Source organism: Oncorhynchus kisutch, linkage group LG2 (assembly GCF_002021735.2).
Source record: "Oncorhynchus kisutch isolate 150728-3 linkage group LG2, Okis_V2, whole genome shotgun sequence".
In the NCBI taxonomy this organism is placed as follows: Eukaryota; Metazoa; Chordata; class Actinopteri; order Salmoniformes; family Salmonidae; genus Oncorhynchus; species Oncorhynchus kisutch.
This window is the reverse complement of record NC_034175.2, coordinates 62261288-62287538: the sequence shown is the minus strand read 5'-3', so window position 1 is coordinate 62287538 and position 26251 is coordinate 62261288. Positions and strand designations below refer to the sequence as shown.

Sequence of the window (26251 nt, the reverse complement as noted above, 5' to 3'; positions counted from 1 at the left end):
CTGTATATTCATAGTACAGTCAGTATGTTCTGTATTTCTCTTCAATATATCACGTCCTGTTGTTTTATACAATATTTGAGTGATATACACTACCGTTCAAAAGTTTGGGGTCACTTAGAAATGTCCACATTTTTTTGTCCATTAAAATAACATCAAATTGATTAAAATACAGTGTAGACATTGTTAATGTTGTAAATGACTATTGCAGCTAAAAGGCTAATTGATCATGAGAATGCCCTTTTGCAATTATGTTAGCACAGCTGAAAACTGTTGTTCTAATTAAAGAAGCAATACAACTGGCCTTCTTTAGACTAGTTGAGTATCTAGAGCATCAGCATTTGTGGGTTTGATTACTGCCTCAAATTGGCCAGAAACAAAGAACTTTCTTCTGAAACTTGTCAGTGTATTCTTGTTCTGAGAAATTAAGGCTATTCCATGTGAGAAATTGCCAAGAAACTGAAGATCTTGTGAAACGATGTGTACTACTCCCTTCACAGAACAGTGCAAAGGGGCCTCGGTGCACAACTGAGCAAGAGGACAAGTACATTAGAGTGTCTAGTTTGAGAAACAGACACCTCACAAGTCCTCAACTGGCAGCTTCATTAAATAGTACCCACAAAACACCAGTCTCAATGTCAACAGTGAAGAGGCGACTCCGGGATTCTGGCCTTCTAGGCAGAGTTGCAAAGAAAAAGCCATATCTCAGACTGGCCAATACAAATAAAAGATTAAGATGGGAAAAAGAACACAGACACTCGAAAGAGGAAGAAGTTGTAAGATGGCGCCGGAGAGGAAGGCAGGCGTTTTACAACCTATTGTGTTTTTTTGTTCGGTTTATTTGCGTTGTTTGTAACTTTTAAAAAAAGCTTATTTTGTACATAATGTTGCTACCGTCTCTTATGACCGAAAATAACTTCTAGACATCAGGACTGCGATTACTCACCACGGACTAGCAGAATCCTTTTCTCCCTTTCATGACTCTGACGAGCCCGAGGCAAATAAGATACGGCTTTCTTGGGAACAGGCCCAGATCCCCGTGATTTGCATGAAGAGGAGGTGGTGAAAAAGGGGCCAAAGTGCGGGCTGCCTTCTGAGAATTTGCAGGCAATCGAATTTAACCCCCACTTCCTTCCATTCTGCTAGCAAACATGCATTCTCTTTCCATCAGCACATAAATGTGCAACCAGAGGGAAAAAAACTCTGGACAACCTATACTCCACACACAGAGATGCATATAAAGCTCTCCCTTGCCCTACATTTGGCAAATCTGACCATAATTCTATCCTCCTGATTCCTGCATACAAGCAAAAATGAAAGCAGGAAGCACCAGTGACCAAATAAATTTAAAAAGTGGTCAGATGAAGCAGATGCTAAGCTACAGGACTGTTTTGCTAGCACAGACAAGAATATGTTCCGGGATTCCTCCGATGGCATTAAGAAATACACCAGTACATCAGTCATTGGCTTCATCAATAAGTGCATCGATGACGTCGTCCTCACAGTGACCGTACGTACATACCCCAACCAGAAGTCATGGATTACAGGCAGTATCCACACTGAGCTAAAGGCTAGAGCTGCCGCTTTCAAGAAATCCCATTATGCCCTATTACGAACCATCAAACAGGCAAAGTGTTAACTTCTTATGGGCAGGTGGGATGTTAGCGTCCCACGTGGCCAACATCCTGTGAAATAGCAGAGCGCGAAATTCAAACTACAGAATTATAAATATTTAACTTTCATAAAATCTCATCAAAATAAAGCCTAACTTATTGTTAGTCCAGCCGCTGTGTCAGATTTAAAAAAGGCTTTATGGCGAAAGCACACCATGCGATTATCTGAGGACAGCGCCCCGCATACAAAACCATGAAAGACATATTTCAACCAGGAAGGTGCGACACGAAGGTCAGAAATAGTGATATAATATGCCTTACCTTTGATGATCTTCTTCTGTTGGCACTCCAAAAGGTCCCAGTTACATCACAAATGGTCCTTCTTTATATCCATAAAAACTCAGTTTAGCTGGAGCGCTTCAGTCAATAATCCACTCGTTTTCCCTCCATCAAAATGCATACAAAATGAATCCCAAACGTTACTAATAAACTTTTCCAAACAAGTCAAACAACGTTTATAATCAAACCTTAGGTCCTCTAATACATAACTAAACTATACAATTTAAGACGGAGAATCGTTATTGTCTTTACCGGAGGAAAATACCAAAGGCGGCACTCTCATTTACACGCTTGGAAACACTACAGCCAAAATGGGAGCCACCTAGAAAAACTACAATTTCTTGCTCATTTGTCCAAACACCAGCCTGAAACGCTTTCTAAAGATGGTTGACATCTAGTGGAAGCCCTAGAAACTACAATCTGGGAGGACTTCGCCTTATAATAAAAGTGACAGCCATTGAAAATAGTGGTAGGCTGAATTTCTTTGGGGGGGATTGTTTGTCCTCGCGGTTTCGCCTGCCATATCAGTTGTGTTAAACTCACAGACATTATCTTAACAGTTTTAGAAACTTTAGAGTATGTGCTATCCAACTCTATCAATTATATGCATATCCTAGCTTTTGGGCCTGAGTAACAGGCAGTTTACTTTGGGCACGCTTTTTATCCGGACGTGAAAATACTGCACCCTACCCAAGAGAGGTTAATACAGGACTAAGATTGAATCGCACTACACCGCCTCGGATGCTCGTCGGATGTGGCAAGGCTTGGAAACCATTGCATACTACAAAAGGGAAGCACAGCCGAGAGCTACCCAGTGACCCGAGCCTACCGGACGAGCTAAACTACTTCTATGCTCATAACACTGAAACATGCATGACTGCACCAGCTGTTCCGGAAGACTGTGTGATCATGCTCTCCGCAGCCGATGTGAGTAAGACCTTTAAACAGGTCAACATGCACAAGGCCGCAAGGCCAGACGGATTATCAGGACGTGTACTGCGAGCATGCGCTGACCAACTGGCAAGAATCTTTATTGCACTCCACATTGCCCTTTCCCACCTGGACAAAAGGAACACCTACGTTTGAATGCTATTCATTGACAACAGCTCAGCGTTCAACACCATAGTGCCCTCAAAGCTCATCAATAAGCTAAGGACCCTGGGACTAAACACCTACCTCTGCAACTGGATCCTGGACTTCCTGACGGGCAGCCACCAGGTGGTAAGGGTAGGTAACAAGACATCCGCCACGTTGATCCTCATCCCAGGGTCCCCTCCAGTAGCCCCCTCCTGTTCACTCATGACTGCACGGCCAGGCACGACTTCAACAACATAATTAAATTTGCTGATGACACAACAGTGGTAGGCCTGATCACCGACAAAGACGAGACAGCCTATAGGGAGGAGGTCAAAGAGCTGGCTATGTGGTGCCAGGACAACAACCTGTCCCTCAACGTGATCAAGACCACCTGCAGTGGAGCAGGTTGAGAGCTTCAAGTTCCTTGGTGTCCACATCACCAACAAACTAACATTGTCCAAGCACATCAAGACAGTCGTGAAGAGGGCACGACAAAGCCTATTCCCTCTCAGGAGACTGAAAGATTTGGCATGGGTCCTCAGATCCTCGCAAGGTTCTTCAGCTGCACCGTCGACAACATCCTGACTGGTTGCACCACTGCCTGGTATGGCAACTGCTCGGCCTCCGACCGCAAGGCACTACAGAGGGTAGTGCGACCAGCCCAGTACAACACTGGGGCCAAGCTTCCTGCCATCAAGGACCTCTATACCAGGCGGTGTCAGAGGAAAGCCCTAAAAACTGTCCAGCCACCCTAGTCATAGACTGTTCTCTATGCTACTGCACGGCAAGCGGTACCGTAGCGCCAAGTCTTTGTCCAAGAGGCTTCTAAACAGCTTGAATATATTTCCTATTAATTTTGCAAATCATTTTATGTATGTTTTCATGGGAAACAAGGAAATGTCTAAGTGACCCCAAACCTTTGAACAGTAGTGTAGTATTTGTGTTGACTATTTACGTACTATTGCTCTAGTCTTGTACTTGTTGTTAACATTGCATGGTGAGGAAGTTTTCCAGTAAGCATTTCATAGCACCGGTTACACTGTATACTGTGCATATGACCATGATTGGACTCACCTCTATACACAAGCAGCTGGGTTCTCCCTTCTCAGTGACTGCACACTCTCTTCCTGCGCCACAGAACACATTGGCACAAACCTTACTCTTAGTCTGCACCTCCTGACGAAAGAGAAAACACACACTGTTAGTGTTGAAAACACACACACAGCTTTGGCATTTAAAACTCACACGTAAGCACACTGTCAGCACTAAGGACACACGCCCTGGATAAAATACTGTGATAACATATATCAGACACAAGGTGGAACTGTTACACTATTCTCAGAGCCAGTGGTTTCAAACAGAAGGGTGAGGTTCAGTGTGCTACTAAAATACTCTCCATCACGACACTGTCAGTTTCACTACAAAACCACATGAAAATGACACCATCACTCTCAACCCCTCAGAAACCACACTAATACAACCAGCAAACGCACACACGTGCATAGTCGTGCGCATGCGAATACAAGCTCAAATCAAATCAGATGTTTTATCAAATCAAATGTTATTTGTCACATGCGCCGAAAACAACAGGTATTACAGTGAAATGCTTACTTACAGGCCCTTAACCAACAATGCATTTTCAAGAAAAATACCTAAAAAATTATAAATAAAAGTAACAAATAATTAAGAGTTATTTCTCTTGAAACTGCGTTGTTGGTCATATTCACATTGTGGCAGCAGGTAGCCTTGTAGTTAAGAGCATTGAGCCAGTAACTGAAAGGTCACTGGTTCGAATCCCTGAGTTGGCAAGGTAAAAATCTGCTCCTGAACAAGGCAGTTAACCCACTGTTCCTAAGCTATCATTGTTTATAAGAATTTGTTCTTAACTGACTTGCCTACAGGGGGTACTGGTACAGAATCAATGTTGGTTAGTCCATGTAGTCCATGTAATTTAGGTCATATATTCATGTAGGTAGAGTTATTAAAGTGACTATGCATAGATAATAACTGAGAGAAGCAGCAGTGTAAAACGGGGGACAATGCAAATAGTCTGGGTGGCCATTTGATTAGATGTTCAGGAGTCTTATGGCTTGGGGGTAGAAGCTGTTTAGAAGCCTCTTGGAACTAGACTTGGAACTCTGGTACCGCTTGGTATAACAGTCTGTGGCTAATGTCTTTGACAATGCCTGGTATAGAGTTCCTGGATGGCAGGAAGCTGGGCCGTATGCACTACCATCTGTAGTGCTTTGCAGTCGGAGGCCGAGCAGTTGCCATACCAGGCAGTGATGCAACCAGTCAGGATGCTCTCGATGGTGCAGCTGTAGAACCTTTTGAGGATCTGAGGACCCATGCCAAATCTTTTCAGTCTCCTGAGGGTGAATAGGTTTTGTCGTGCCCTTTTCACGACTGATATATATATATATATATATATAAATAATGGAATGAGGTATAGACAGCATGGACAGTATATGAATAGAAAAGGTGTATCGCAGTATTTTTTTAAACTATTTTTATAAACCTTTATTTAACTAGGCTAGTCAGTCAAGAACAAATTCTTATTTTACAATGACGGCCTACCCCGGCCAAACCCTCCCCTAACCTGGATGACGCTGGGCCAATTGTGCCCCGCCCTATGGCGTTACAGTATATAGGATGAGCCATGGCTAGAATCCAAAGCATATGAAGTGGATGAAACAGTATGTAACATTATTTAAATGACCAGTGTTCAATGACTATGTACACACGACAGCAGTCTCGAAGGTGCAGGGTAGAGTACCCGTTGGTAGCTGGCTAGTAACAGTGACTAAGGTTCAGGGTAGGGTTGTGTGTGGAGGCCGGCTAGTAGTTACTATTTAACTGATGTCCTGGAGATCGAGAGACTGAAAAACAGCTTCTGTCTAAGCTTTGATGCATCTGTACTGTCTCTGCCTTCTAGATGGTAGCGGGGTGAACAGGCCGTGGCTCAGGTGGCAGAGGTCCTTGATGATCTTCTTGGCCTTCCTGTGACACTGGGTGCTGCAGACGACCTGGAGGGCAGGCAGAGTGCTCCCGGTGATGTGTTGGGCTGATGGCACCACCCACTGGAGAGCCCTGCAGTTGCAGACGGTGCAGTTGTTGTACCAGGTGGTGATAAAGCCCAAAAGCTGCATCTGTAGAACTTTATGAGGGGCAAAGACGCATTTTTTCAGCCTCCAAATTTCTTCACCACACTGTCTGTGTGAAGGGACCATTTCAGGTTATCAGTGATGTGCACGCCGAGGAACTTCACTGTGGTAGATGAAGGAACCAATCTATATTTTCAGACTGTCATATTTATGAGTATTTATCTGGTCAATATGGCAGTGTATTATCTCTGTTGTTTGTAACAGTGTGTTGTATTTGAATGTTTAAGGACTCTTGGAAGATGAGAGGACTAAAAGAGGACTAAAAGAGATCCTAATAAAAATCATTCCATCGTGGCTCTGTCAATGTTGATGTGGGCGTGCTTTCTCTGCTGTCTCCAGTAGTCCACAATCAGTTACTTTGTTTGGTTGACGTTGAGGGAGAAGTTATTTTCCTGGCACCACTGCGTGGCCACGCAGTCATGGGTGAACAGGGAGTACAGGAGGGGGCTGAACACGCACCCCTGTGGGGCCCCCCTGTTGAGAATCAGCGTGGCAAAGGTGTTGTTGCCTACCTTCACCACTTGGGGCAGCCCATCTGAAAGTCTGAGATCCAGTTGCACAGGGAAGGGTTCAGACCCAGGGCCCTGAGCTTAGTGATCAGCTCGGAGGGCACTGTGGTGTTGAAGGCTGAGCTATAGTTGATGAACATCATGCTTATATAGGTATTTCTCTTGTCCAGGTGGGATAGGGCTGGTGAGATTAAATGACTTACATCGGCCATGGAGTCGAGAGCTGATGTCTGTCTTACCGGAGCAGCACAACTTTCGCCACAAACTCCAAGAAGACACTCTCATTGCCATGACAATGGGTAATTTCCCTTTATATAGAGTACTGACAAGTTCTCTCTATCTCTACTTAAGTGAAGGTCTCTCACATTCACTGCTGTATGTGGCAGCCGTTAGTTACCATGACAGCCATGCTTAAGCTCACCTCAAGAGAGGACACGCGGGGGTGTAAACAGGAAGTGGCCAGTAGTAAATCTCAACTTCTGGGTGTAACATGACTTCTCATCAGTGGAAGAACCCGGCCAACATAATGTGGTGATAGAGGCAGTTTTGGATGGCATGAGCAAAAGTGAGTGTGTGTGAACAGTAGAACTCTATCAACTGTATTGTGTAGAAAATATATGGTGTCATGCAGAACACACAGTAACGGTCTGAAATTCCTGAAGGATTTTGATTAAATTTTATTGGTTTCATTCAATCTCTCCATACTTTTCTATTTTTCTGTTGCTCTTTATTTTCTTTGTTTCTTTAAATCTCTGCCTCCTCTCCCCTAAAACAAGGGCAGTGCACTTGCCAAGTAGTTCACATGAGCAACAGGCCAGCCAATTACTAGCTGCCAAGCATAGCTCTGAGAGTAGCTTCACAGCCCTCCCAACTACCCCTTCTCGTTCTAACTGTGTGTGTTTGCGTGTGTGTATGTTTTACTTGTCCACCAAACACACCACCAAACAGAGTTGTTTGTTGGTGTGTATTTGCTTGTGTTGGTGTGTCTTAGCCTTTCACCAAACAGAGTTGTTTGTTAGTGTGTATTTGCTTGTGTAGGAGTGTCTTACATGCTGACCAGACCGGACACATCACGTGCGCGAGTGTCGCAAAATAAAATGTAGAAATCCATGTTATTCAATTATTGTACCCACACTGCTCACGCTCCAACGAGCGTCTGCGATGCTAAGGGCTAAAATAGAACTCCTTTCTATTTCTGACGCAGATCACGCTACAAGTCCTGCATCTCCCATCTCCTCATTGGTTTATAGAAGCAGGTACCCTCGTGGCATCTCCTCATTGGTTATACCCACGTGGGTGATTGAAAGACGACATGTTTTGCCAGTTGTTGTGGTAAAAGTGTAGATCCGAATCACCATATAAAGTTCAATGCCTGGAAGGAGGAGAGATGACTAGAAACAATTCGGTTGGCCGTTTTATGTGTGGATTAATTCTTGGAGTAGAGGACCTTGTGCATTTCAGGTAAAATAACAACTCAATGTTTATTTCCCAGGACAAATTAGCTAGCAACAGCAAGCTAGCTAAATAGGATAAATTAATGTTAGCTAGCAAGTGCAAGCTAACTAGCTAAATTTCCATACATCTTTAATGCTTTTCGACCTGTCCCCAAATTAATGTCATTGGTTCAGAGTTTGTTTTGATATTTTAACCTGCGTGTCGTGAACGCGTTTGGTGTAGGGAGATAAAATAAATGTATGCACGATGGCGCATGCGCGCAGCCGGTTTGGGTTCCGTGTTAGCTTTTCCACCGAACAGGTACCACCACTTTCCATGACTCACAGATGTACGCACACACAAGCGAGGAAAGCGGAGCAGAGTGAAGGCAAGCAAAGGAAGGAGCAGGGAATGAGAATCACACAGACCATGGGAATAGGCCCAAAGGAAAATACAGCTCAGACTCCAGATGTGGATACACCCTGTTTTAAACACACACCACAGAATGTCTTCGAACATTGATTATAACTAAATAATCTCTCTCCTGTGTGTGTTCTCTGGTGTATAGTCAGATTGCTAGATGTAGTAAAACTCTTCCCCACATTGATCACAACTGGAACTCCCTGGAGGCTCCTGTGACCTGCCCTCTGTCCAATCAGTTGTCAGGAATCTAATGCCAGGCTACCATGGAGGTCATGGTTACACAGCCTATTGTACTGTACTAACTAGAGAGATAGAGGAGGAAGGGGACATAGAGCAAGAAACCTGGGTGAATGTCATTGCCAACCAGACTACAAGTTTGTTATTTTGGTTGAAAAGCAAACACACACCCACCCACACACAAATATACACAAACACAACCCTGCTTGGTGGAAAAACTAAAATGCACCCTACACACAAACAACCCTGTTTGGTGGAAGAAAAACAAAGACAAGCACAAACAAACACACACTAACACCCCCCAACCCCACACACCATTGCTTGAGTCATACTGTAATCCATCTTCCAAGCCCCCCCCCCCCCCCAGAGGGCTAGTAGAGTGGTATGGTCCATTCAGACAGTTAGCTACAGATGGCCGGAGAGAGGAGCTTGTTTAAACCTGCAGTTCCTCTCTGATAACCACAGCAGAGTAATAGATGGGTTGCTGCTGCTAAGATTAGTATAGTTTAGCTTAGCTATCCTTAGTTTAGCTTAGCTCCAGCGCCACCTCTCCAATTAAAGCCTGCAGAACCACCCTGACATTTAGCTAATGAGTGCTCAGAGTGAGAGAGCAGTTTTTGTTCCACCCGCTCCAAATGGGGAGTTGCTATGGTGACAGGAGATGCAAGACTCAGAGTGAGAGACACGTGGGGGGGATTGCTCAGACCTAGCAAGGGTCCTGGTTAAATGGCAGTATGCCACTGCACACACGCGCACACACAACACACACAACACACAGAGGCTCTTAAAATCTTGGGTAAAGTAATGAACTTTGTTCATTTGAATCAAAAAGGTAAAACACATTCTGTCCCATCTGAGCCAATAGCGATTAAGAGTTGTCTGGGTGTGATTAATGATTGGCTTATGAATGGGTATCAATCAGCTTAGATCCTATTTCCACTACGAGACATGAAGGAGAGCATGAGGAGTGTGGTGGTGAAAGAGATTTCTACTTTTCAATTCACATTACATCCTTCCCTTTCATTGTGTCTGGCAACGCAATGTTCTTGGCAGCTCAAATTGACCGTAAATATCCCAGTAGCCACTAGCTAGTAAGCACAAACTATTTAACAATCCAAGCAACTTTTCTTCTAAAACATATTACATTATTGAATAAAGCAACCAAACTATATTACACTCTTGAACAATACAACAATCCACAAGCATGTGCAGACAATTAAAGGGTTTATTTTCTTGCTAGCTAACTAACTAACAATATGCTTCATGATCAAGTAATGTTAGCATATCAATAATGAATGTTTATTCCTCCCATATAAATATAAAAGTACAGTAGCCTTATCATAGTGTCATTTTTATCAAATCAAATTGTATTTGTCACATGCTTCGTAAACAACAGATGTAGACTAACAGTGGAATGCTTACTTATGGGCCCTTTCCAACAACGCAGAGAGAAACATTTTCAAATAATAGAAAGGTAATAACACAAGGAATAAATACACAATACGTAACGATAACTTGGCTATATACACGGGGTACAAGTAGCGAGTCAATGTTTTGTACATAATGTTGCCGCTACCGTCTCTTATGACCGAAAATAAGTTCTAGACATCAGGACTGCGATTACTCACCACGGACAAGCAGAATCCTTTTTCTCCTTTCACGACTCTGACGAGCCCGAGGCGGAGGATATACGGCTCACTTGGGAACAAGAACCCAACCCAAGTGATCTGCGTGAAGAGGTGGCGGAGAAAGAGAGGCTGGAGGGCGGGCTGCCTTCTGAGGAGTCGGAGGCGATCAAATAAACCGCCACTCCCCTCAATTCTGCTAGCAAACATGAAATCTTTGGACAATAAAATAGCCAAGTTATTGTGAAGATTAAACTACCAACGGGACATTAAAAACTGGAACATCTTATGCTTCACGGAGTCGTAGCTGAACGACGACAATATCATGTTGTTAACATACAGCTGGCTGGTAATACGGCAGGATAGAACAGCGGCGTCTGGTAAGACAAGGGGCGGAGGATGATGTATTTTTGTAAACAACAGCTGGTGCATGAAATCTAATGCAGTCTCGAGGTATCTAAAGAAGTCTCGAGCTATTGCTCGCCTGAGGTAGAGTTTCTCATGATAAGATGCAGACCACGTTACCTACAGAGAGAGTTCTCATCTATATTCTTTGTAGATGTTTACATACCACCACAGTCAGACTGGCACTAAGATAGCATTGAATGAGCTGTATTCCGCCAAAAGCAAACAAGAAAACGCTTTAATGCAGGGAAAGTTAAATCAGTTTTACCAAATTACTATCAGCATGTTAAATGTGCAAGCAGAGGGAAAAGAACTCTGGACCACCAATACTCCACACACAGAGATGCATACAAAGCTCTCCCTCGCACTCCATTTGGCAAATCTGACCATAATTCCATCCTCCTGATTCCTGCTTACAAGCAAAAATTAAAGCAGAAAGCACCAGTGACCAAATAAATCAAAAAAGTGGTCAGATGAAGCAGATGCTAAGCTACAGGACTGTTTTGCTAGCACAGATTGGAATATGTTCCGGGATTCCTCAACTGGCATTGAGAAGTACACCACATCTGTCACTGGCTTCATCAATTAGTGCATCGATGACGTCGTCCCCACAGTGACCGTACGTACATACCCCAACCAGAAGCCATGGATTACAGGCAGCATCCGCTCTGAGCTAAAGGCTAGAGCTGCCGCTTTCAAGGAGCAGAACTCTAACCTGGAAGCTTATAAGAAATCCGCTATGCCCTCTGACGGACCATCAAACAGGCAAAAGCGTCAATACAGGACTAAGATCAAGTCGTACTAAACAAGCTCTGACGCTTGTCATATGTAGCAAGCCCTGCAAAACATTACAGACTACAAAGGGAAGCACAGCCGAGAGCTGCCCAGTGACACGAGCCTACCGGACGAGCTAAATAACTTCTATGCACGCTTCAAGGCAAATAACACTGAAACATACATGACAGCACCAGCTGTACCGGAAGACTGTGATCACGCTCTCCGCAGCCGATGTGAGTAAGACCTTAAGACAAGTCAACATTCACAAGGCCGCAGGGCCAGACGGATTACCAAGAAGTGTACTGCAAGCATGCGCTGACCAACTAGCAAGTGTCTTCACTGACAGTTTCAACCTCTCCCTGTCCGAGTCTGTAATACCAACATGTTTTAAGCAGATCACCATAGTGCCTGTGCCCAAGAACACTAAGGTAACCTGCCTAAATGACTACCTACCCATAGCACTCATCATGTCTCATCATGTCTGTAGCCATGAAGTGCTCATGAAGTGTAGCCATGAAGTGGTCATGGCTCACATCAACACCATTATCCCAGAAACCCTAGACCCACTCCAATTTTCATACTACCCCAAAAGATCCACAGATGATGCCGTTTCTATTGCACTCCCCACTGCCATTTCACACCTGGACAAAAGGAACACCTATGTGAGAATGCTATTCATTAACAACAGCTCAGCGTTCAACATCATAGTGACCTCAAAGCTCATCAATAAGTTAAGGACCCTGGGACGCCGATCCTCAACACAGGGGCCCCTGATGGGTGCGTGCTCAGCCCCCTCCTGTACTCCCTGTTCACTCATGACTGCACAGCCAGGCTCGACCCAAACACCATCATTGAATTTGCCGACAACAATGAGACAGCCTATAGGGAGGTCAGAGACCTGGCAGTGTGGTGCCAGGACAACAACATCTCCCTCAACGTGATCAAGACAAAGGAGATGTCCTCAATTAGATACAACACATTACTGAGTACCACTATGGGGTAGCTTAGTGGTTAGAGCATAGGGCGAGTAACTGAAAGGTTGCTGGATCAAATCACCAAGCTGACAAGGTAAAAATAAGTAATTCTGCCTCTTAGCAAGGTGGTTAACCAACCCACTGTTCCCAGGCGATGTGGATGTCGATTAAGGCAGCTCCAGCACCTCTGATTCAGAGTTCAGAGACTGCAGAGGTTTTCAGGATGAAAAAAACTAAATGGAGCTAAGCTAAGCACAGGCAAAATCCTAGCGGAAATCCTGGTTCAGTCTGCTTTCCACCAAACACTGGAAGATTAATTCACCTTTCAGCAGGACAATAACCGAAAACACAAGGCCAAATATAAACTGGAATTGGATACCAAGAACACAGTGAATGTTCCAGAGTGGCTTAGTTACAGTTTTGACTTAAATCTATTGAAAATATATGGCAATACCTGAAAATGGTTGTCTAGCAATGGTCAACAACCAATTTGACAGAGCTTGAAGAATTTTGAAAAGAATAAATGGGCAAATGTTGCAGAATCCAGGTGTGGAAAGCTTTTAGAGACTTACCAAGAAAGACTCACAGCTGTAATCACTGCCAAATGTGCTTCTACAAAGTATTGACTCTTATGAATACTTATGTAAATTAGAATAATAGTGAAGATATCAAAACTATGAAATAACACATATGGAATCATGTAGTAACCAAAAAAGTGTTGAAGGAGTTCCCACCTATGATGAGCACTTGTTGGCTGCTTTTCCTTCACTCTGCGGTCCAACTCATCACAAACCATCTCAACTGGGTTGAGGTCGGGTGATTGTGGTGGCCAGGTCATCTGATGCAGCACTCCATCTCCCTCCTTCTTGGTCAAATAGCCCTTACACAGCCTGGAGGTGTGTTGTGTCATTGTTCTGTTGAAAACAAATGATTTTCCCACCAAGCTTAAACGAGATGGGATGGAGTATCGCTGCAGAATGCTGTGGTAGACATGCTGGTTAAGTGTGCCTTGAATTCTAAATAAATCCCTGACAGTGTCGCTAGCAAAGCACCCCCACACCATCACAGTCCTCCTCCATGGTGTGAACCACACATGCAGAGATAATCCGTTCACCTACTCTGCATCTCACAAAGACACGGCGGTTGGAACCAAAAATCTCAAATTGGCACTCATCAGATCAAAGGACAGATTTCCAAGGTCTAATGTCCATTGCTCGTGTTTCTTGGCCCAAGCAAGTATCTTCTTCGTATTGGTGTTAGTGGTACCTTTGCAGCAATTCAAACATGAAGGCCTGATTGACGCAGTCTCCTCTCAACAGTTGATGTTGAGATGTGTCTGTTACTTGAACTCTGTGAAGCATTTATTTGGGATGCAATTTCTGGTAACTCTTATGAACTTATCCTCTGCAGCAGAGGTAAGTCTGGGTCTTCCTTTCCTGTGGCGGTCCTCATGAGAGACAGTTTCATCATAGCACTTGATGGTTTTTGCAGATGCACTTGAAGAAACTTTCAAAGTTCTTGAAATTTTCCAGAGTGAATGACCTTTATGTCTTAAAGTAATGATGGACTGCCATTTCTCTTTGCTTATTTGAGCTGTTCTTTCCATAATATGGACTTGGTATTTTACCAAAATATTCTGTACACCACCCCTACCTTGTCACAACACAACTGATTGGCTCAAACGCATTAAGGAAAGAAATTCCACAAATTAACTTTTAACAAGGCACACCTGTTAATCGAAATGCATTCCAGGTGACTACCTCATGAGGCTGGTTGAGAGAATGCCAAGAGTGTGCAAAGCTGTCATCAAGGCAAAGGGTGGCTACTTCGAAGAATCTCAAATTTAAAAGCTAGCTAGAGAAACTGTTTAGCTGAACCATAGCTAGATAGGAGCTCCTATAGGCTTACACTAGCTACTGTATTAAAGTGACCTTATAACAAACCAGGCTTAATTGTATTAATATGATGGAAGTCATTATATGAGGTATAAATGAAAATTGTGACTGGAAACATTGAAAAATCCCTGGAGAGTTGCTTCTTGCCTGGAACTTGGTGAGTCAGTGATCTCATACTCTCTCCATCCTTCTCTCTCTCTCCCTTTACAGGTGGTAGAGGTGTATTATGGGAAAATAACAGGTGTTCCAAGAAAGACAGACATCACAGCTTATCTAAAAAAAGTATCTGTCACTCATTTATACCTCCCTTTCCCATGTCTTTCTCTCACGTCTTATTTCTCTGTCCTCAACAACTTGCTTTCTGTCTCTATCCTTCTTCTCCTTGTTTAAATGTAGGGCTGGGTAAGATGTCCCTGTGAATTGAGGCCAGCCATGCAATGCTGCCTGGAGGAGAGAGAGAGAGAAGGGAAGAGAGTCACTGAGTGATGGAGAAAGAAGAGAAGGAGAGTGGAGAAGAGGGAAAAGGGGTAGTGAGTGTCAGAGATAACAAGAAAAGGGGGGATGGCAAAGAGAAAACAGAGACCGAGAGAGGGAGAAGTGATAGGAATTGAGCTGCAGAAAATGAGTCAGAGACTGGAAGAAAAGGGGGATGGGTAGAGGGAGGTCTGAACTCAATTTTACTCCTGCCGCAGGTTTATTGACCCCATGCTGAAGCAGATTGGAGTTAAAAGGTGCTCTGTTCTTTCCTGCCTTTCTCTGAAAATCCCTCATTCATTTTCCACTGCCGATAAAAGTCCCCTTCACATCCTTAGCACCGGGCTGAATCTGTCAAATGAGAACTGTGTGTGTGTGTGTGTGTGTGTGTGTGTGTGATGATCCACTGAGTCAGCAGCTGGATCAATGGTTCCTGCTGAGGGGTCACTTTACAACCACCATTAGTCCCTTCCCAGAGTGTACCACTGAACTCATTAGCATATAGAACATTGATTTAGAGATAGTAAACAAACACGCTAACATGGCAACGCAACGCATTGACTGATAATGCCCCACAAGGTAGCCAATTAAAGGCAAGGATGAAACCCATCCCTCACTCCTATCACTTAATCTGCCTCCTCTCTTTTCACCTGCAGCAGAATCTGTAGCTACCTTTGTGACCACAGTATTTCTAACAACAACCATAATGAAAGGTCAGTGAGATGTGTTAATCCATGCTACTATGAATGAACAGACCAATGCCCATACACCCCTCTATTGAAGTGTGTAAGGGGAGTTTTAAACGAATGACTCAGATGCTCTGCATCTCACCATTGATGACATCATGCCTATACTCCCCCTCCCAATTAAACAGTCAGAGAGAAGACAATCCCCTCGTAGCTCTCAGACACACATTTCTTATTAAGCTCCAACAGGGGAGGGAGGACAAGAGGGGAGGCAAAGTGAAAAAGAGAGGGAAATAAAAGTACATACAGTTTATTGACCAATCGAAGCTCACTATAGTTTCCAGACCCTGCTGGATTGGCTGTTGATACCTAGCACTACCTAGCCTGCTTGCTAGCACCAACATGAGGGTGAAGCTAGCGTGGCTATCTGTATAGTGAATTACTGCTGTTAACCAGAGAAAGTTTTAGAGTTTTACAATTTCTGTTGCCAGCACCACCATCTCTAAATTCCTACTTTTAAATATCCACCGAAACGGGTCTGTATCCTACAGTTTATGTATCCTCACACTTTCGAGACAGTGCAATCTGAACTTTCAAGATAAAGACTCCACTCCACTGAGTTACAGTTAAAGGAGTTAGGGAGTCCCTGCTGAGCATTAGACACCACACTATAAGGTCTACAGACTAGAGCATAACATTGTTGAAATGCCTGGATCATGTCCCAAGCATTTCTATTGGAGGGAGATTGAGATAGGAGTGAACGTAGCTGTAAGTCTGGAGGAAGTGTCAGGAGGATATGAGAGTTACAGAGAAATATAATATCCATATATACAAACTCTCTGGTGGTATATGCTCTGGTATCTGTGTCACGTGTGCTCGCTCTCCGGCCTCTAGGTCACCAGGCTGCTCGTTATGGCGCACACGTCACCATCGTTACGCTCACCTGTGTGTCATCAGACTCACCTGGACTCCATCACTTCCCTGATTACCTTACCTATCTCTCACTCCCTTTGGATCCTTCCCCAGGTGTTATTGTTTCTGTTCTGTGTGCTGTTAGTGTTTCTATAAAATGTTTATCCTACTCAAAAAGCCTACTATTTAAAATGTAAGTATTGGTATTTGGACCCAGACTTTGTTTTCTTATACGTGTATGGAATGGAAGACAGTTAGTGTGATGTCATTGCCACATTTTATATTCCATAAGCCCTTGAGATTCAAGAACGTGTCAAAATGCAACAGACAAACAGACAAAGAGAGATGGAGACACAAAGAAAGGTATTAGTCAGGAAGTTAGCTTATAAGTTCAAATGTCACTGAGAAAATAAAGTCCCTAAAACAGAGTGTCACTGCCATCCTTTCTACTCCTGTGGGCACACGGCACAGTCAGGACAATGACACCCCTGTCCCTGTCCCCCCACTTCCATTGTTTAATCTGAGGAGGCTTCCCTCTCTCTCTCTCCCTCGTGCTGTCCCACTTTCAATATCCATATCCTCCCCTTTATTGTCTCCTGTATTGTGCCTAAATATTTTCATTCTGTTGTAAATGATACATTTTCTCTCTTGTTCTCAACTCCAAACCCTGTCCCTCTCTCCCTTAATCTCCCTTCTCAATCCCTCTCTTCCTATTTTCTCACTCCTTTCTCTTTCTATCCTCTCTCCCCCTCACTTCTCTTCCAGCCTGTTCTGGGCAGTGCTTCAGTCTCTCTGGGTAGGAGGGCCCAGGCCAGGGAATGGGTAGCTTCCCTGCCCCAGACACTACTCCCTCCATGGGGCCATAGTCAGGGCTAATGGCTGGAAGTGTGTTTGGAGAAGGAAGTGTGCCTGTTTGCAGACCTCTACAATATATGATGGAATGTTTAGAATGGACAGCCATTTTAGGGAGTGGAATGTTCAGATGATTGTTGGAGAACACATTTATCATCAAGGTGTCAATTCAAGTATTCTGCTGAGTTAGATATGTCCGTGACATTTCATCTGGCATAAACAACCATGTCCTATTGTCCACATTCAATTACTGAGTCAAACCGTTTCGTATTGAAGCTGCACTGAAATTAGGCTGTGTGTGTGTGTGTGTGTGTGTGTGTGTGTGTGTGTGTGTGTGTGTGTGTGTGTGTGTGTGTGTGTGTGTGTGTGTGTGTGTGTGTGTGTGTGTGTGTGTGTGTGTGTGTGTGTGTGTGTATCTGCTTGGTATTAACTGCCTGCCATTTTTGGCCTGATGTTTGGGCATGCTGCCAAGTGCTATCTCTGTGCCTGGTCCATTCCCCTGACACACACACAAGATGACGAGAGATGGAGCTAACGTTGTTAGCTACAGAAAATAGAGGAGAGAGAGAGGATGGTGTTATAAAACAACCCTAGAAGACAGTGACGCATGACATCTATGCTATCTCTCCTGCCTCTCTCTCTCTCTGTATTTGTGTGTCTAGAGCTAGAAAAATTAGAACAGTCCTGACTAATAGAGATGGGACAGGCTGTTCAATCCCCCATGGTCCTGCTCTATTCACTCCACCTGGGCTTGGTATTTATAGCCAGGCAGCACCTACCAATGAGAGAACAGTCATCAACAGCTACAGAGCATGGTTCCTGGGAGACAGCAACTCTGTCACTGTCAGCTCTAGTCAGCTAATATACCTCAGCCTGGGAGGCAGCTCCTCTACAAGGACTCTAAAGTAGTCTGCTAAATGTAGTTTTGTACATTGCTAAAAATGTTACTCGCTAACATTAGGATTTGTGATTCTACAAACAATAGATAAACGTATAGACGCAAGAATTCGTATTTGGCTACACTGTAGAACAAGTGTAAAACTAATTGCAAACAGTCAGGATTCTAACATTTTAATCCTACGTCCTCATCGTCATCTCCTTCAGCACAGAGCGTTTCTATCCACTGTGTGTGAGTAGAGGGTATCTATCCACTGTGTGTGAGTAGAGGGTATCTATCCACTGTGTGTGAGAAGAGGGTATCTATCCACTGTGTGTGAGAAGAGGGTATCTATCCACTGTGTGTGAGAAGAGGGTATCTATCCACTGTGTGTGAGAAGAGGGTATCTATCCACTGTGTGTGAGAAGAGGGTATCTATCCACTGTGTGTGAGAAGAGGGTATCTATCCACTGTGTGTGAGAAGAGGGTATCTATCCACTGTGTGTGAGTAGAGGGTATCTATCCACTGTGTGTGAGTAGAGGGTATCTATCCACTGTGTGTGAGTAGAGGGTATCTATCCACTGTGTGTGAGTAGAGGGTATCTATCCACTGTGTGTGAGTAGAGGGTATCTATCCACTGTGTGTGAGTAGAGGGTATCTATCCACTGTGTGTGAGTAGAGGGTATCTATCCACTGTGTGTGAGTAGAGGGTATCTATCCACTGTGTGTGAGTAGAGGGTATCTATCCACTGTGTGTGAGTAGAGGGTATCTATCCACTGTGTGTGAGTAGAGGGTATCTATCCACTGTGTGTGAGTAGAGGGTATCTATCCACTGTGTGTGAGTAGAGGGTATCTATCCACTGTGTGTGAGTAGAGGGTATCTATCCACTGTGTGTGAGTAGAGGGTATCTATCCACTGTGTGTGAGTAGAGGGTATCTATCCACTGTGTGTGAGTAGAGGGTATCTATCCACTGTGTGTGAGTAGAGGGTATCTATCCACTGTGTGTGAGTAGAGGGTATCTATCCACTGTGTGTGAGTAGAGGGTATCTATCCACTGTGTGTGAGTAGAGGGTATCTATCCACTGTGTGTGAGTAGAGGGTATCTATCCACTGTGTGTGAGTAGAGGGTATCTATCCACTGTGTGTGAGTAGGGGGGGGGGGGGTTGTACACTGTGTCCTTGAAGGCCATTATTCTGTTTCTCTCCTGAAGCCTGATATTTTCAAAGCCAGATCCAGCCGTGGTTGTGATGACTGAATTATCTATTGTGTCATTACACCGGCCACCATGGTTAACGCAATAACACAGGATGCCTGGAGAAGAGAAAGGTGAAGTGTGTGGGTGTTATGGATCTGGCTTTGAAAATGCCTATGTGTTTCCACACAGCCTTGTCATCTCACTGTCAACGTTTGGGGGGATTTTTTTACCAGATGCATATCTCTCCTCAGTATCTCTCCTCAGTCTCCACACAGATGCGGAGAATCGCCGTGAGCTCAGAAGTACTGTCTCTGAGCCTTTTATCTGCAAACACAGCAATGTCTCGCCACAGAAAGCACCCGGGCATTCTCTCCTTCATAATAAATCTAAAGTCCGCATCTACATTTTAATAACTTAGCATTCTCATGCCAGCAATATAAAAAGCCATCAAACAACAGCACTCACAGACACACACACAGTCCCCTGCCACACACACAGTCCCCTGCCACACACATGCAGACACACACAAACATACACACGCACACATACACCCTGAGGTAGAGTATCTGCTGCTACACTAAGTACACAATAGGGACTGAGACTTGAAATGATCACTGAAGACCACCATACCAATACACTGTATAACTAAACAATCCCCTAGGCCGCCTTAAAACAGTGTACTAGCGGCCCACCTTAACATTCCCCACCGAGGTCTGTCAACAGGCTGCATATTACCAGGGCAATTACCTTTAAACAATAGATGTCTTTATAATGCCTCCCCCGCATACTCCACAGCCACATTCTACACACTCTGGCTTGTACTCAGTCTTCTCAATGCTAGAGCACACCAATGCCAGAGCACACCAATGAGAGAGCACACCAATGAGAGAGCACATCAATGAGAGAGCACATCAATGAGAGCTCATCAATGAGAGCTCATCAATGAGAGAGCACATCAATGAGAGAGCACATCAATGAGAGAGCTCACCAATGAGAGAGCTCACCAATGAGAGAGCTCACCAATGAGAGAGCTCACCAATGAGAGAGGTCACGGATCCAATAAAGACTCACACAAAAGGACATATGACAGGGGCAGCACTAGGAGGTCAGCAGAGGGCCTGGAGGTAGAGTTTCCACTGTGAGTAATATGGCAGACAGTGGTACTGATAGTGATGATGACTGTCTGGACATGTAAGGACAATGTAGAGTAGAGGCTCACTTACTTAACCCTGCAGTCTACCTCCAAGGTCTAGACAGAGTGCTACAACCCTCAAAAACATCACCTCCAAAACAAACCCCTTCTAAACCATGACCCATAATCTCACTCCAAACACTATGGTAATCCTGAAAAGCAAATAAATTACAAAGTAGCCTAACTCCTGAAAATCTGTGTTTTCCACAATCTAACCCCATAATCTGCAATGACATGCAACCTAATCCTAGCCCTACTTTACACAGCAATTGACAAATACATTACTGACACGTGACATCTAGACCCACTTAAAACAGGTCAACATGAGAACGTCCCAAATACATGACATCAAACCAGGTGCTCAACAGCTGGTGCTCAACAGCCAAACGAGGTACGGTGCTGACCCATACACCTGGTGTGTGTTTGTGGTGTGTGTGTGCGCATGCCTGTGTGTGACAGTACTAACAGTGTGCAGTTTCAAGACACCTCATCTCCCATCACTTTAGTTCAGTGTTTACTTAGCACCAGTGTGTGAGACCCACCCGGGAAATCGTTATTACACACACACACACACACCCCAGCTGTCTATTAACTCTGCGTGTTACCCATGGCGACAAAGAAAACAATGAGCATCCTCAGCTACATGCAACACTATCATTTCATCAATTTAACAAACACTGAGAGGGGAAATTCATGGGATATAGAAGACACGAACATAGCTAAACTACATCATCAAAGATAAATATCTCTGCTTGTTTTAGTTGGCCTACAAATCATGATGATAAAATAATGTGCTGTGTGGGCATCATAATCTACAAACGGATTTGGAAGACGCTCTTGCAATTAAAATGTAATAGTCCCTGTTGTAGTTTAATTGAACTGGCTAGGACTAATTGTCTCCCTAATTAAGTCTCATAATGCGAAATGTGCCCTGGATAATGCCACGTTTAATTATCCCATAAAAATAAAAAACCTTTGAACCATCATGAAGAATATACACTACATGACCAAAAGTATGGACACCGCTTGTCGAACATCTCCTTCCAAAATCAATGGAATTAATATGGAGTTGGTCCCCCCTTTGCTGCTATATTAGCCTCCACTCTTCTGGGAAGGTTTTATATTAGATGTTGGAACATTGCTGCAGGGACTTGCTTCCATTCAGCCACAAGAGCATTAGTGAGGTTGGGCACTGATGTTGGGCGATTAGGCCTGGCGGCTCGCATTCGGCGTTCCAATTCATCCCAAAGGTGTTCGAAGGGGTTGAGGTCAGGGTTATGTGCAGGCCAGGCAAATTCTTCCACACTGATCTCGACAAACCATTTCTTTATAGTCCTTGCTTTGTGCACGGGGGCATTGTCATACTGAAACAGGAAAGGGCCTTCCCCAAACTGTTGCAACAAAGTTGGAAGCACAGAATTGTCTAGAATGTAATTGTATGCTGTAGAGTTAAGATTTCCTTTCACTGGAACTAATGGGCCTAGTCCCAGACCATTGTTCCTCCTCCACCAAACTTTACAGTTGGCACTATACATTAGTTCTCAAACCCAGATTTGTCTGTCGGACTACCAGATGGTGAAGCATGATTCATCACTCCAGAGAACGTGTTTCCACTGCTCCAGAGTCCAATGGTGGCGAGCTTTACAGCACTCCAGCCGATGCTTGGCATTGCGCATGGTGATCTTAGGCTCCATTTCATGAAGCTCCCGACAAACAGTTTGGAGGCAGTTTGGAACTCCGTAGTGAGTATCACAACCCAGGACAAATTATTTGTACACACTACAGCACTCTGCGGTCCCATTCTGTGATCTTGTGTGGACTACCACTTCGCAGCTGAGCTACCACTTCACAATAACAGCACTTACAGTTGACCAGGGCAGCTATAGCAGGGTGGAAATTTGACAAACTGACTTGTTGGAAAGGTGGCATCCTATGACAGTGCCACTTGAAGGGGTGTCCACATACTTTTGGTGCTGTAGTGCATCTAAAATACATCTACAAAGACTATAATTATTGCGTTTATCACAAACACAACTAGACTAGCCTACATTTCAAGTGCTTCAGCTGTGCCGTCATGTGACTAAATAGCATAAACGCCCCAAACCATAAAGCCCGTAAAGGGAACACAACCTTTCCTGTTTAATATAGGAGTAGCCTAACCTATGACAATCGTAATATTACATGAAGTTTTGCATTGGTCACAAGTTAACAAAACAATCTGGAGTCCAACTTTTACCTCGGTTTGACAGAGCGCTACGGCCAGCAGTACAAGGAAGGGGACACTTCGCAACATCTGGGAAGAGAAAAAGGAAAGGAAGAGAGAAAGGAAAATGAAATACTGTTATAGGTTAATGCCAGGTAAAATGGTTAAATAATCAAGGAATAAAGAGCAATATTGAATCTATTGTTATGCCAATTATGCTATACCCTTCTGGAAAGCGGCTTCGTTCAAACGTCTGCTGCGAGGAGGAGTTCGATGAATGTGTGCCGGTAACAGAGGCGAGAGAGAGGTCTGTGATTTCAGAAGCGCTGAGGAATTCGTGGTCTACAGTCTCCCCCCGCTATGACGTGGCCAATGAAAATAAATGTCCTGAGCCCTGGAATGTTTACCGACAGAACATTCCTAATCCAAGGGGGACAAGCACATTTTGCGGTCCCGAATAATTCACCCCTGTTGGCAGTAATGGCAATAGAGAATATGGCAGTTTGTTCATATGTTCTAAAACCTGGATTCACATCATTATACTGTACATTACTTTTTTCGAGAACAGGCGAGAACTTGCTCACATTTAGAACTATCTAGTTTAAGGTTGCGGGTTATTGTCCGTTTGTCGGTGAGCAAATAGCTGTGCAGACATTACAAAGTGTTTGCAGCATGTATAATTGCAGCCTGGTCTCATAGACTAGACATAACATAGTAAACGATTTTTTTTACATCCTCAAATTACTATGATATGTTATGTTTGGTATGGTTACCTAAAACAGTTTACTTAACTGCAATATGTAACTTTTTTGGCATCCTGACCAAATTCACATAGTTCTAGTAAGTTATATATCTGTCATTCTCAGTACAACCCTAAATCTGTAAACATGGACACCCTCAGAGATATCATCCTGACCAATTTGCCCTCTAACTACACCTCTGCTGTCTTCAACCAGGATCTCAGTGATCACTGCCTCATTGCCTCATCACGGTCAAACACTCCCTAAAACATTTCGGCAAGCAGGCTTTTCTAATCAACCTGGCCCGGGTATCCTGGAAGGATATTGACCTCATACCATCAGTAAAGGATGCCTGGATGCTCTTTAAACATCCTTTCCTCACCATCTTAAATAAGCATGCCCCATTCAAAAAATATAGAACTAAGAACAGATATAGCCCTTGGTTCACCCCAGACTTGACTGCCCATGACCAGCACAAAAACATCCTGTTGCGTACTGCATCAGCATCGAATAGCCCCCCGATATGCAACTTTTCAGGGAAGTCAGGAACCAATATACACAGTCAGTTAGGAAAGCAAAGGCTAGCTTTTTCAAACAGAAATTTGCATCCTGTAGCACTAATTCCAAAAAGTTTTGGGACACTAAAGTCCATGGAGAATAAGAGCACCTCCTCCCAGCTGCCCACTGCACGGAGGATAGGAAACACTGTCACCACCGATAAATCTACAATAATTGACCATTTCAATAAGCATTCTTCTACGGCTGGCCATGCATTCCACCTGGCTACCCCTACCCCGGCCAACAGCTCTGCACCTCCCGCAGAAACTTGCACAAGTCCCCCCCGCTTCTCCTTCAAACAAATCCAGACAGTTGATGTTCTGAAAGAGCTGCAAAATCTGGATCCCTACAAATCAGCTGGACTAGACAATCTGGACCCTCCCTTTCTAAAATTATCCTCCGAAATTGTTGCAACCACTATTACTAGCCTGTTCAACCTCTCATATCGTCTGAGATCCCCAAAGATTGGAAAGCTGCCGTGGTCATCCCCCTCTTCAAAGTGGGAGACACTCTAGACCCAACCTGTTATAGACCTAGATCCATCCTGCCCTGCCTTTCTAAAATCTTCGAAAGCCACGTTAACAAACAGATCACCAACCATTTTGAATCCCACCGCACCTTCTCCACTATGCAATCTGGTTTCCGAGCTAGTCATGGGTGCACCTCAGCCACGCTCAAGGTCCTAAACGATATCATAACCGCTATCGATAAAAGACAGTACTGTGCAGCCGTCTTCATCGACCTGGCCAAGGCTTTTGACTCTGTCATAACAACACCCACCTTGTAGCACGCGCTCCAGCAGGTATATTTCACTGGTCATCCACAAAGCCAACACCCCATTTGGCCGCCTTTCCTTCCAGTTCTCTGCTGCCAATGACTGGAACAAATTCCCAAAATCCCTGAAGCTGGAGACTTTTATCTCCCTCTCTAATGTTAAGCATCAGCTGTCATAGCAGCTTGCCGATCACTGTACCTGTACACATCCCATCTGTAAATAGCACACCCAACTACCTCATCCCCATATTGTTATAGATTTTTTTGCTATTTTGCACCAGTCATGGTCGCCGTCGTGGAAATGACCGGACCAAGGTGCAGCGTGGTGAGCGTACATTTTCCTTTATTTATGTAAATGTAGCCAACAAAACAAGAACCACAGCCACGAAGCTTACTAGGGCTATAGTGGCACTAACAAAGATAACTACCCACAAAATACAAAGGAAAAAAGGCTGCCTAAGTATGATTCCCAATCAGAGACAACGATAGACAGCTGTCCCTGATTGAGAACCATACCCGGGCCAAAACATAGAAACAGAAAACATAGAAATAAAGAAACGAGAATGCCCACCCTAGTCACACCCTGGCCTACCTAAAATGGAGAATAAAAGCCTCTCTATGGCCAGGGCATGACAGTACACCCCCCCCCCCCCCCAAACGTGTGTACTCCAGCCACAAAACATGACTGTAAAGGGGAGGGTCCGGGTGGGCATCTCTTATGGCGGCGGCTCTGGTGCGGGACGTAGACCCCCCTCCGCCTCTGGCTCCCCCCACTTTGGTGGGCCCCGGACTGGAGGCCCTCGCTGCCGGCCCCGGACTGGGGACCCTGGTTGCGGGCCCCGGACTGGAGGCCCTAGCTGCCGGCCCCGGACTGGGGACCCTGGTTGCGGGCCCCGGACTGATCCGTGGAGCAGGCATAGAAACAGAAAACATAGAAATAAAGAAACTAGAATGCCCACCCTAGTCACACCATGGCCTACCCAAAATGGAGAATAAAAGCCTCTCTATGGCCAGGGTGTGTCAGCACCCCAGTATCTCTACTTGCACATCATCATCTGCACATCTATCACTCCAGTGTAAATGCTAAATTGTAATTATTTCACTGTGGCCTATTTATTGCCTTACCTCCCTAATCTTACTACATTTACACACACTGTACATATATTTTTCTATTGTGTTATTGACTGTACGTTTGTTTATGTGTAACTCTGTGTTGTTGTTTTTGTCACACTGCTTTGCTTTATCTTGGCCAGGTCGCAGTTGTAAATGAGAACTTGTTCTCAACTGGCCTACCTGGTTAAATAAAGGTGTTCT

At 44.3% G+C, this 26251-nt stretch overlaps 1 protein-coding gene across 1 annotated transcript in view; it reads right to left on the bottom strand.

The window, feature by feature from the left end:
• The window catches only part of LOC109869742 (follistatin-related protein 1-like), a 37821-nt gene extending 14253 nt beyond the window's left edge, over window positions 1-23568 (bottom strand). The window contains exons 1-3 of the mRNA XM_020460007.2: window positions 23090-23568; window positions 22899-22955; window positions 4101-4202 (exon numbers count right to left, since the gene is read on the bottom strand). Of these exons, the coding sequence (XP_020315596.1) occupies window positions 4101-4202; window positions 22899-22955 (159 nt within the window). The 5' untranslated portion in view covers window positions 23090-23568. The remainder of the gene's footprint in view (window positions 1-4100; window positions 4203-22898; window positions 22956-23089) is intronic.
• Between the last annotated feature and the right edge of the window lie 2683 nt (window positions 23569-26251).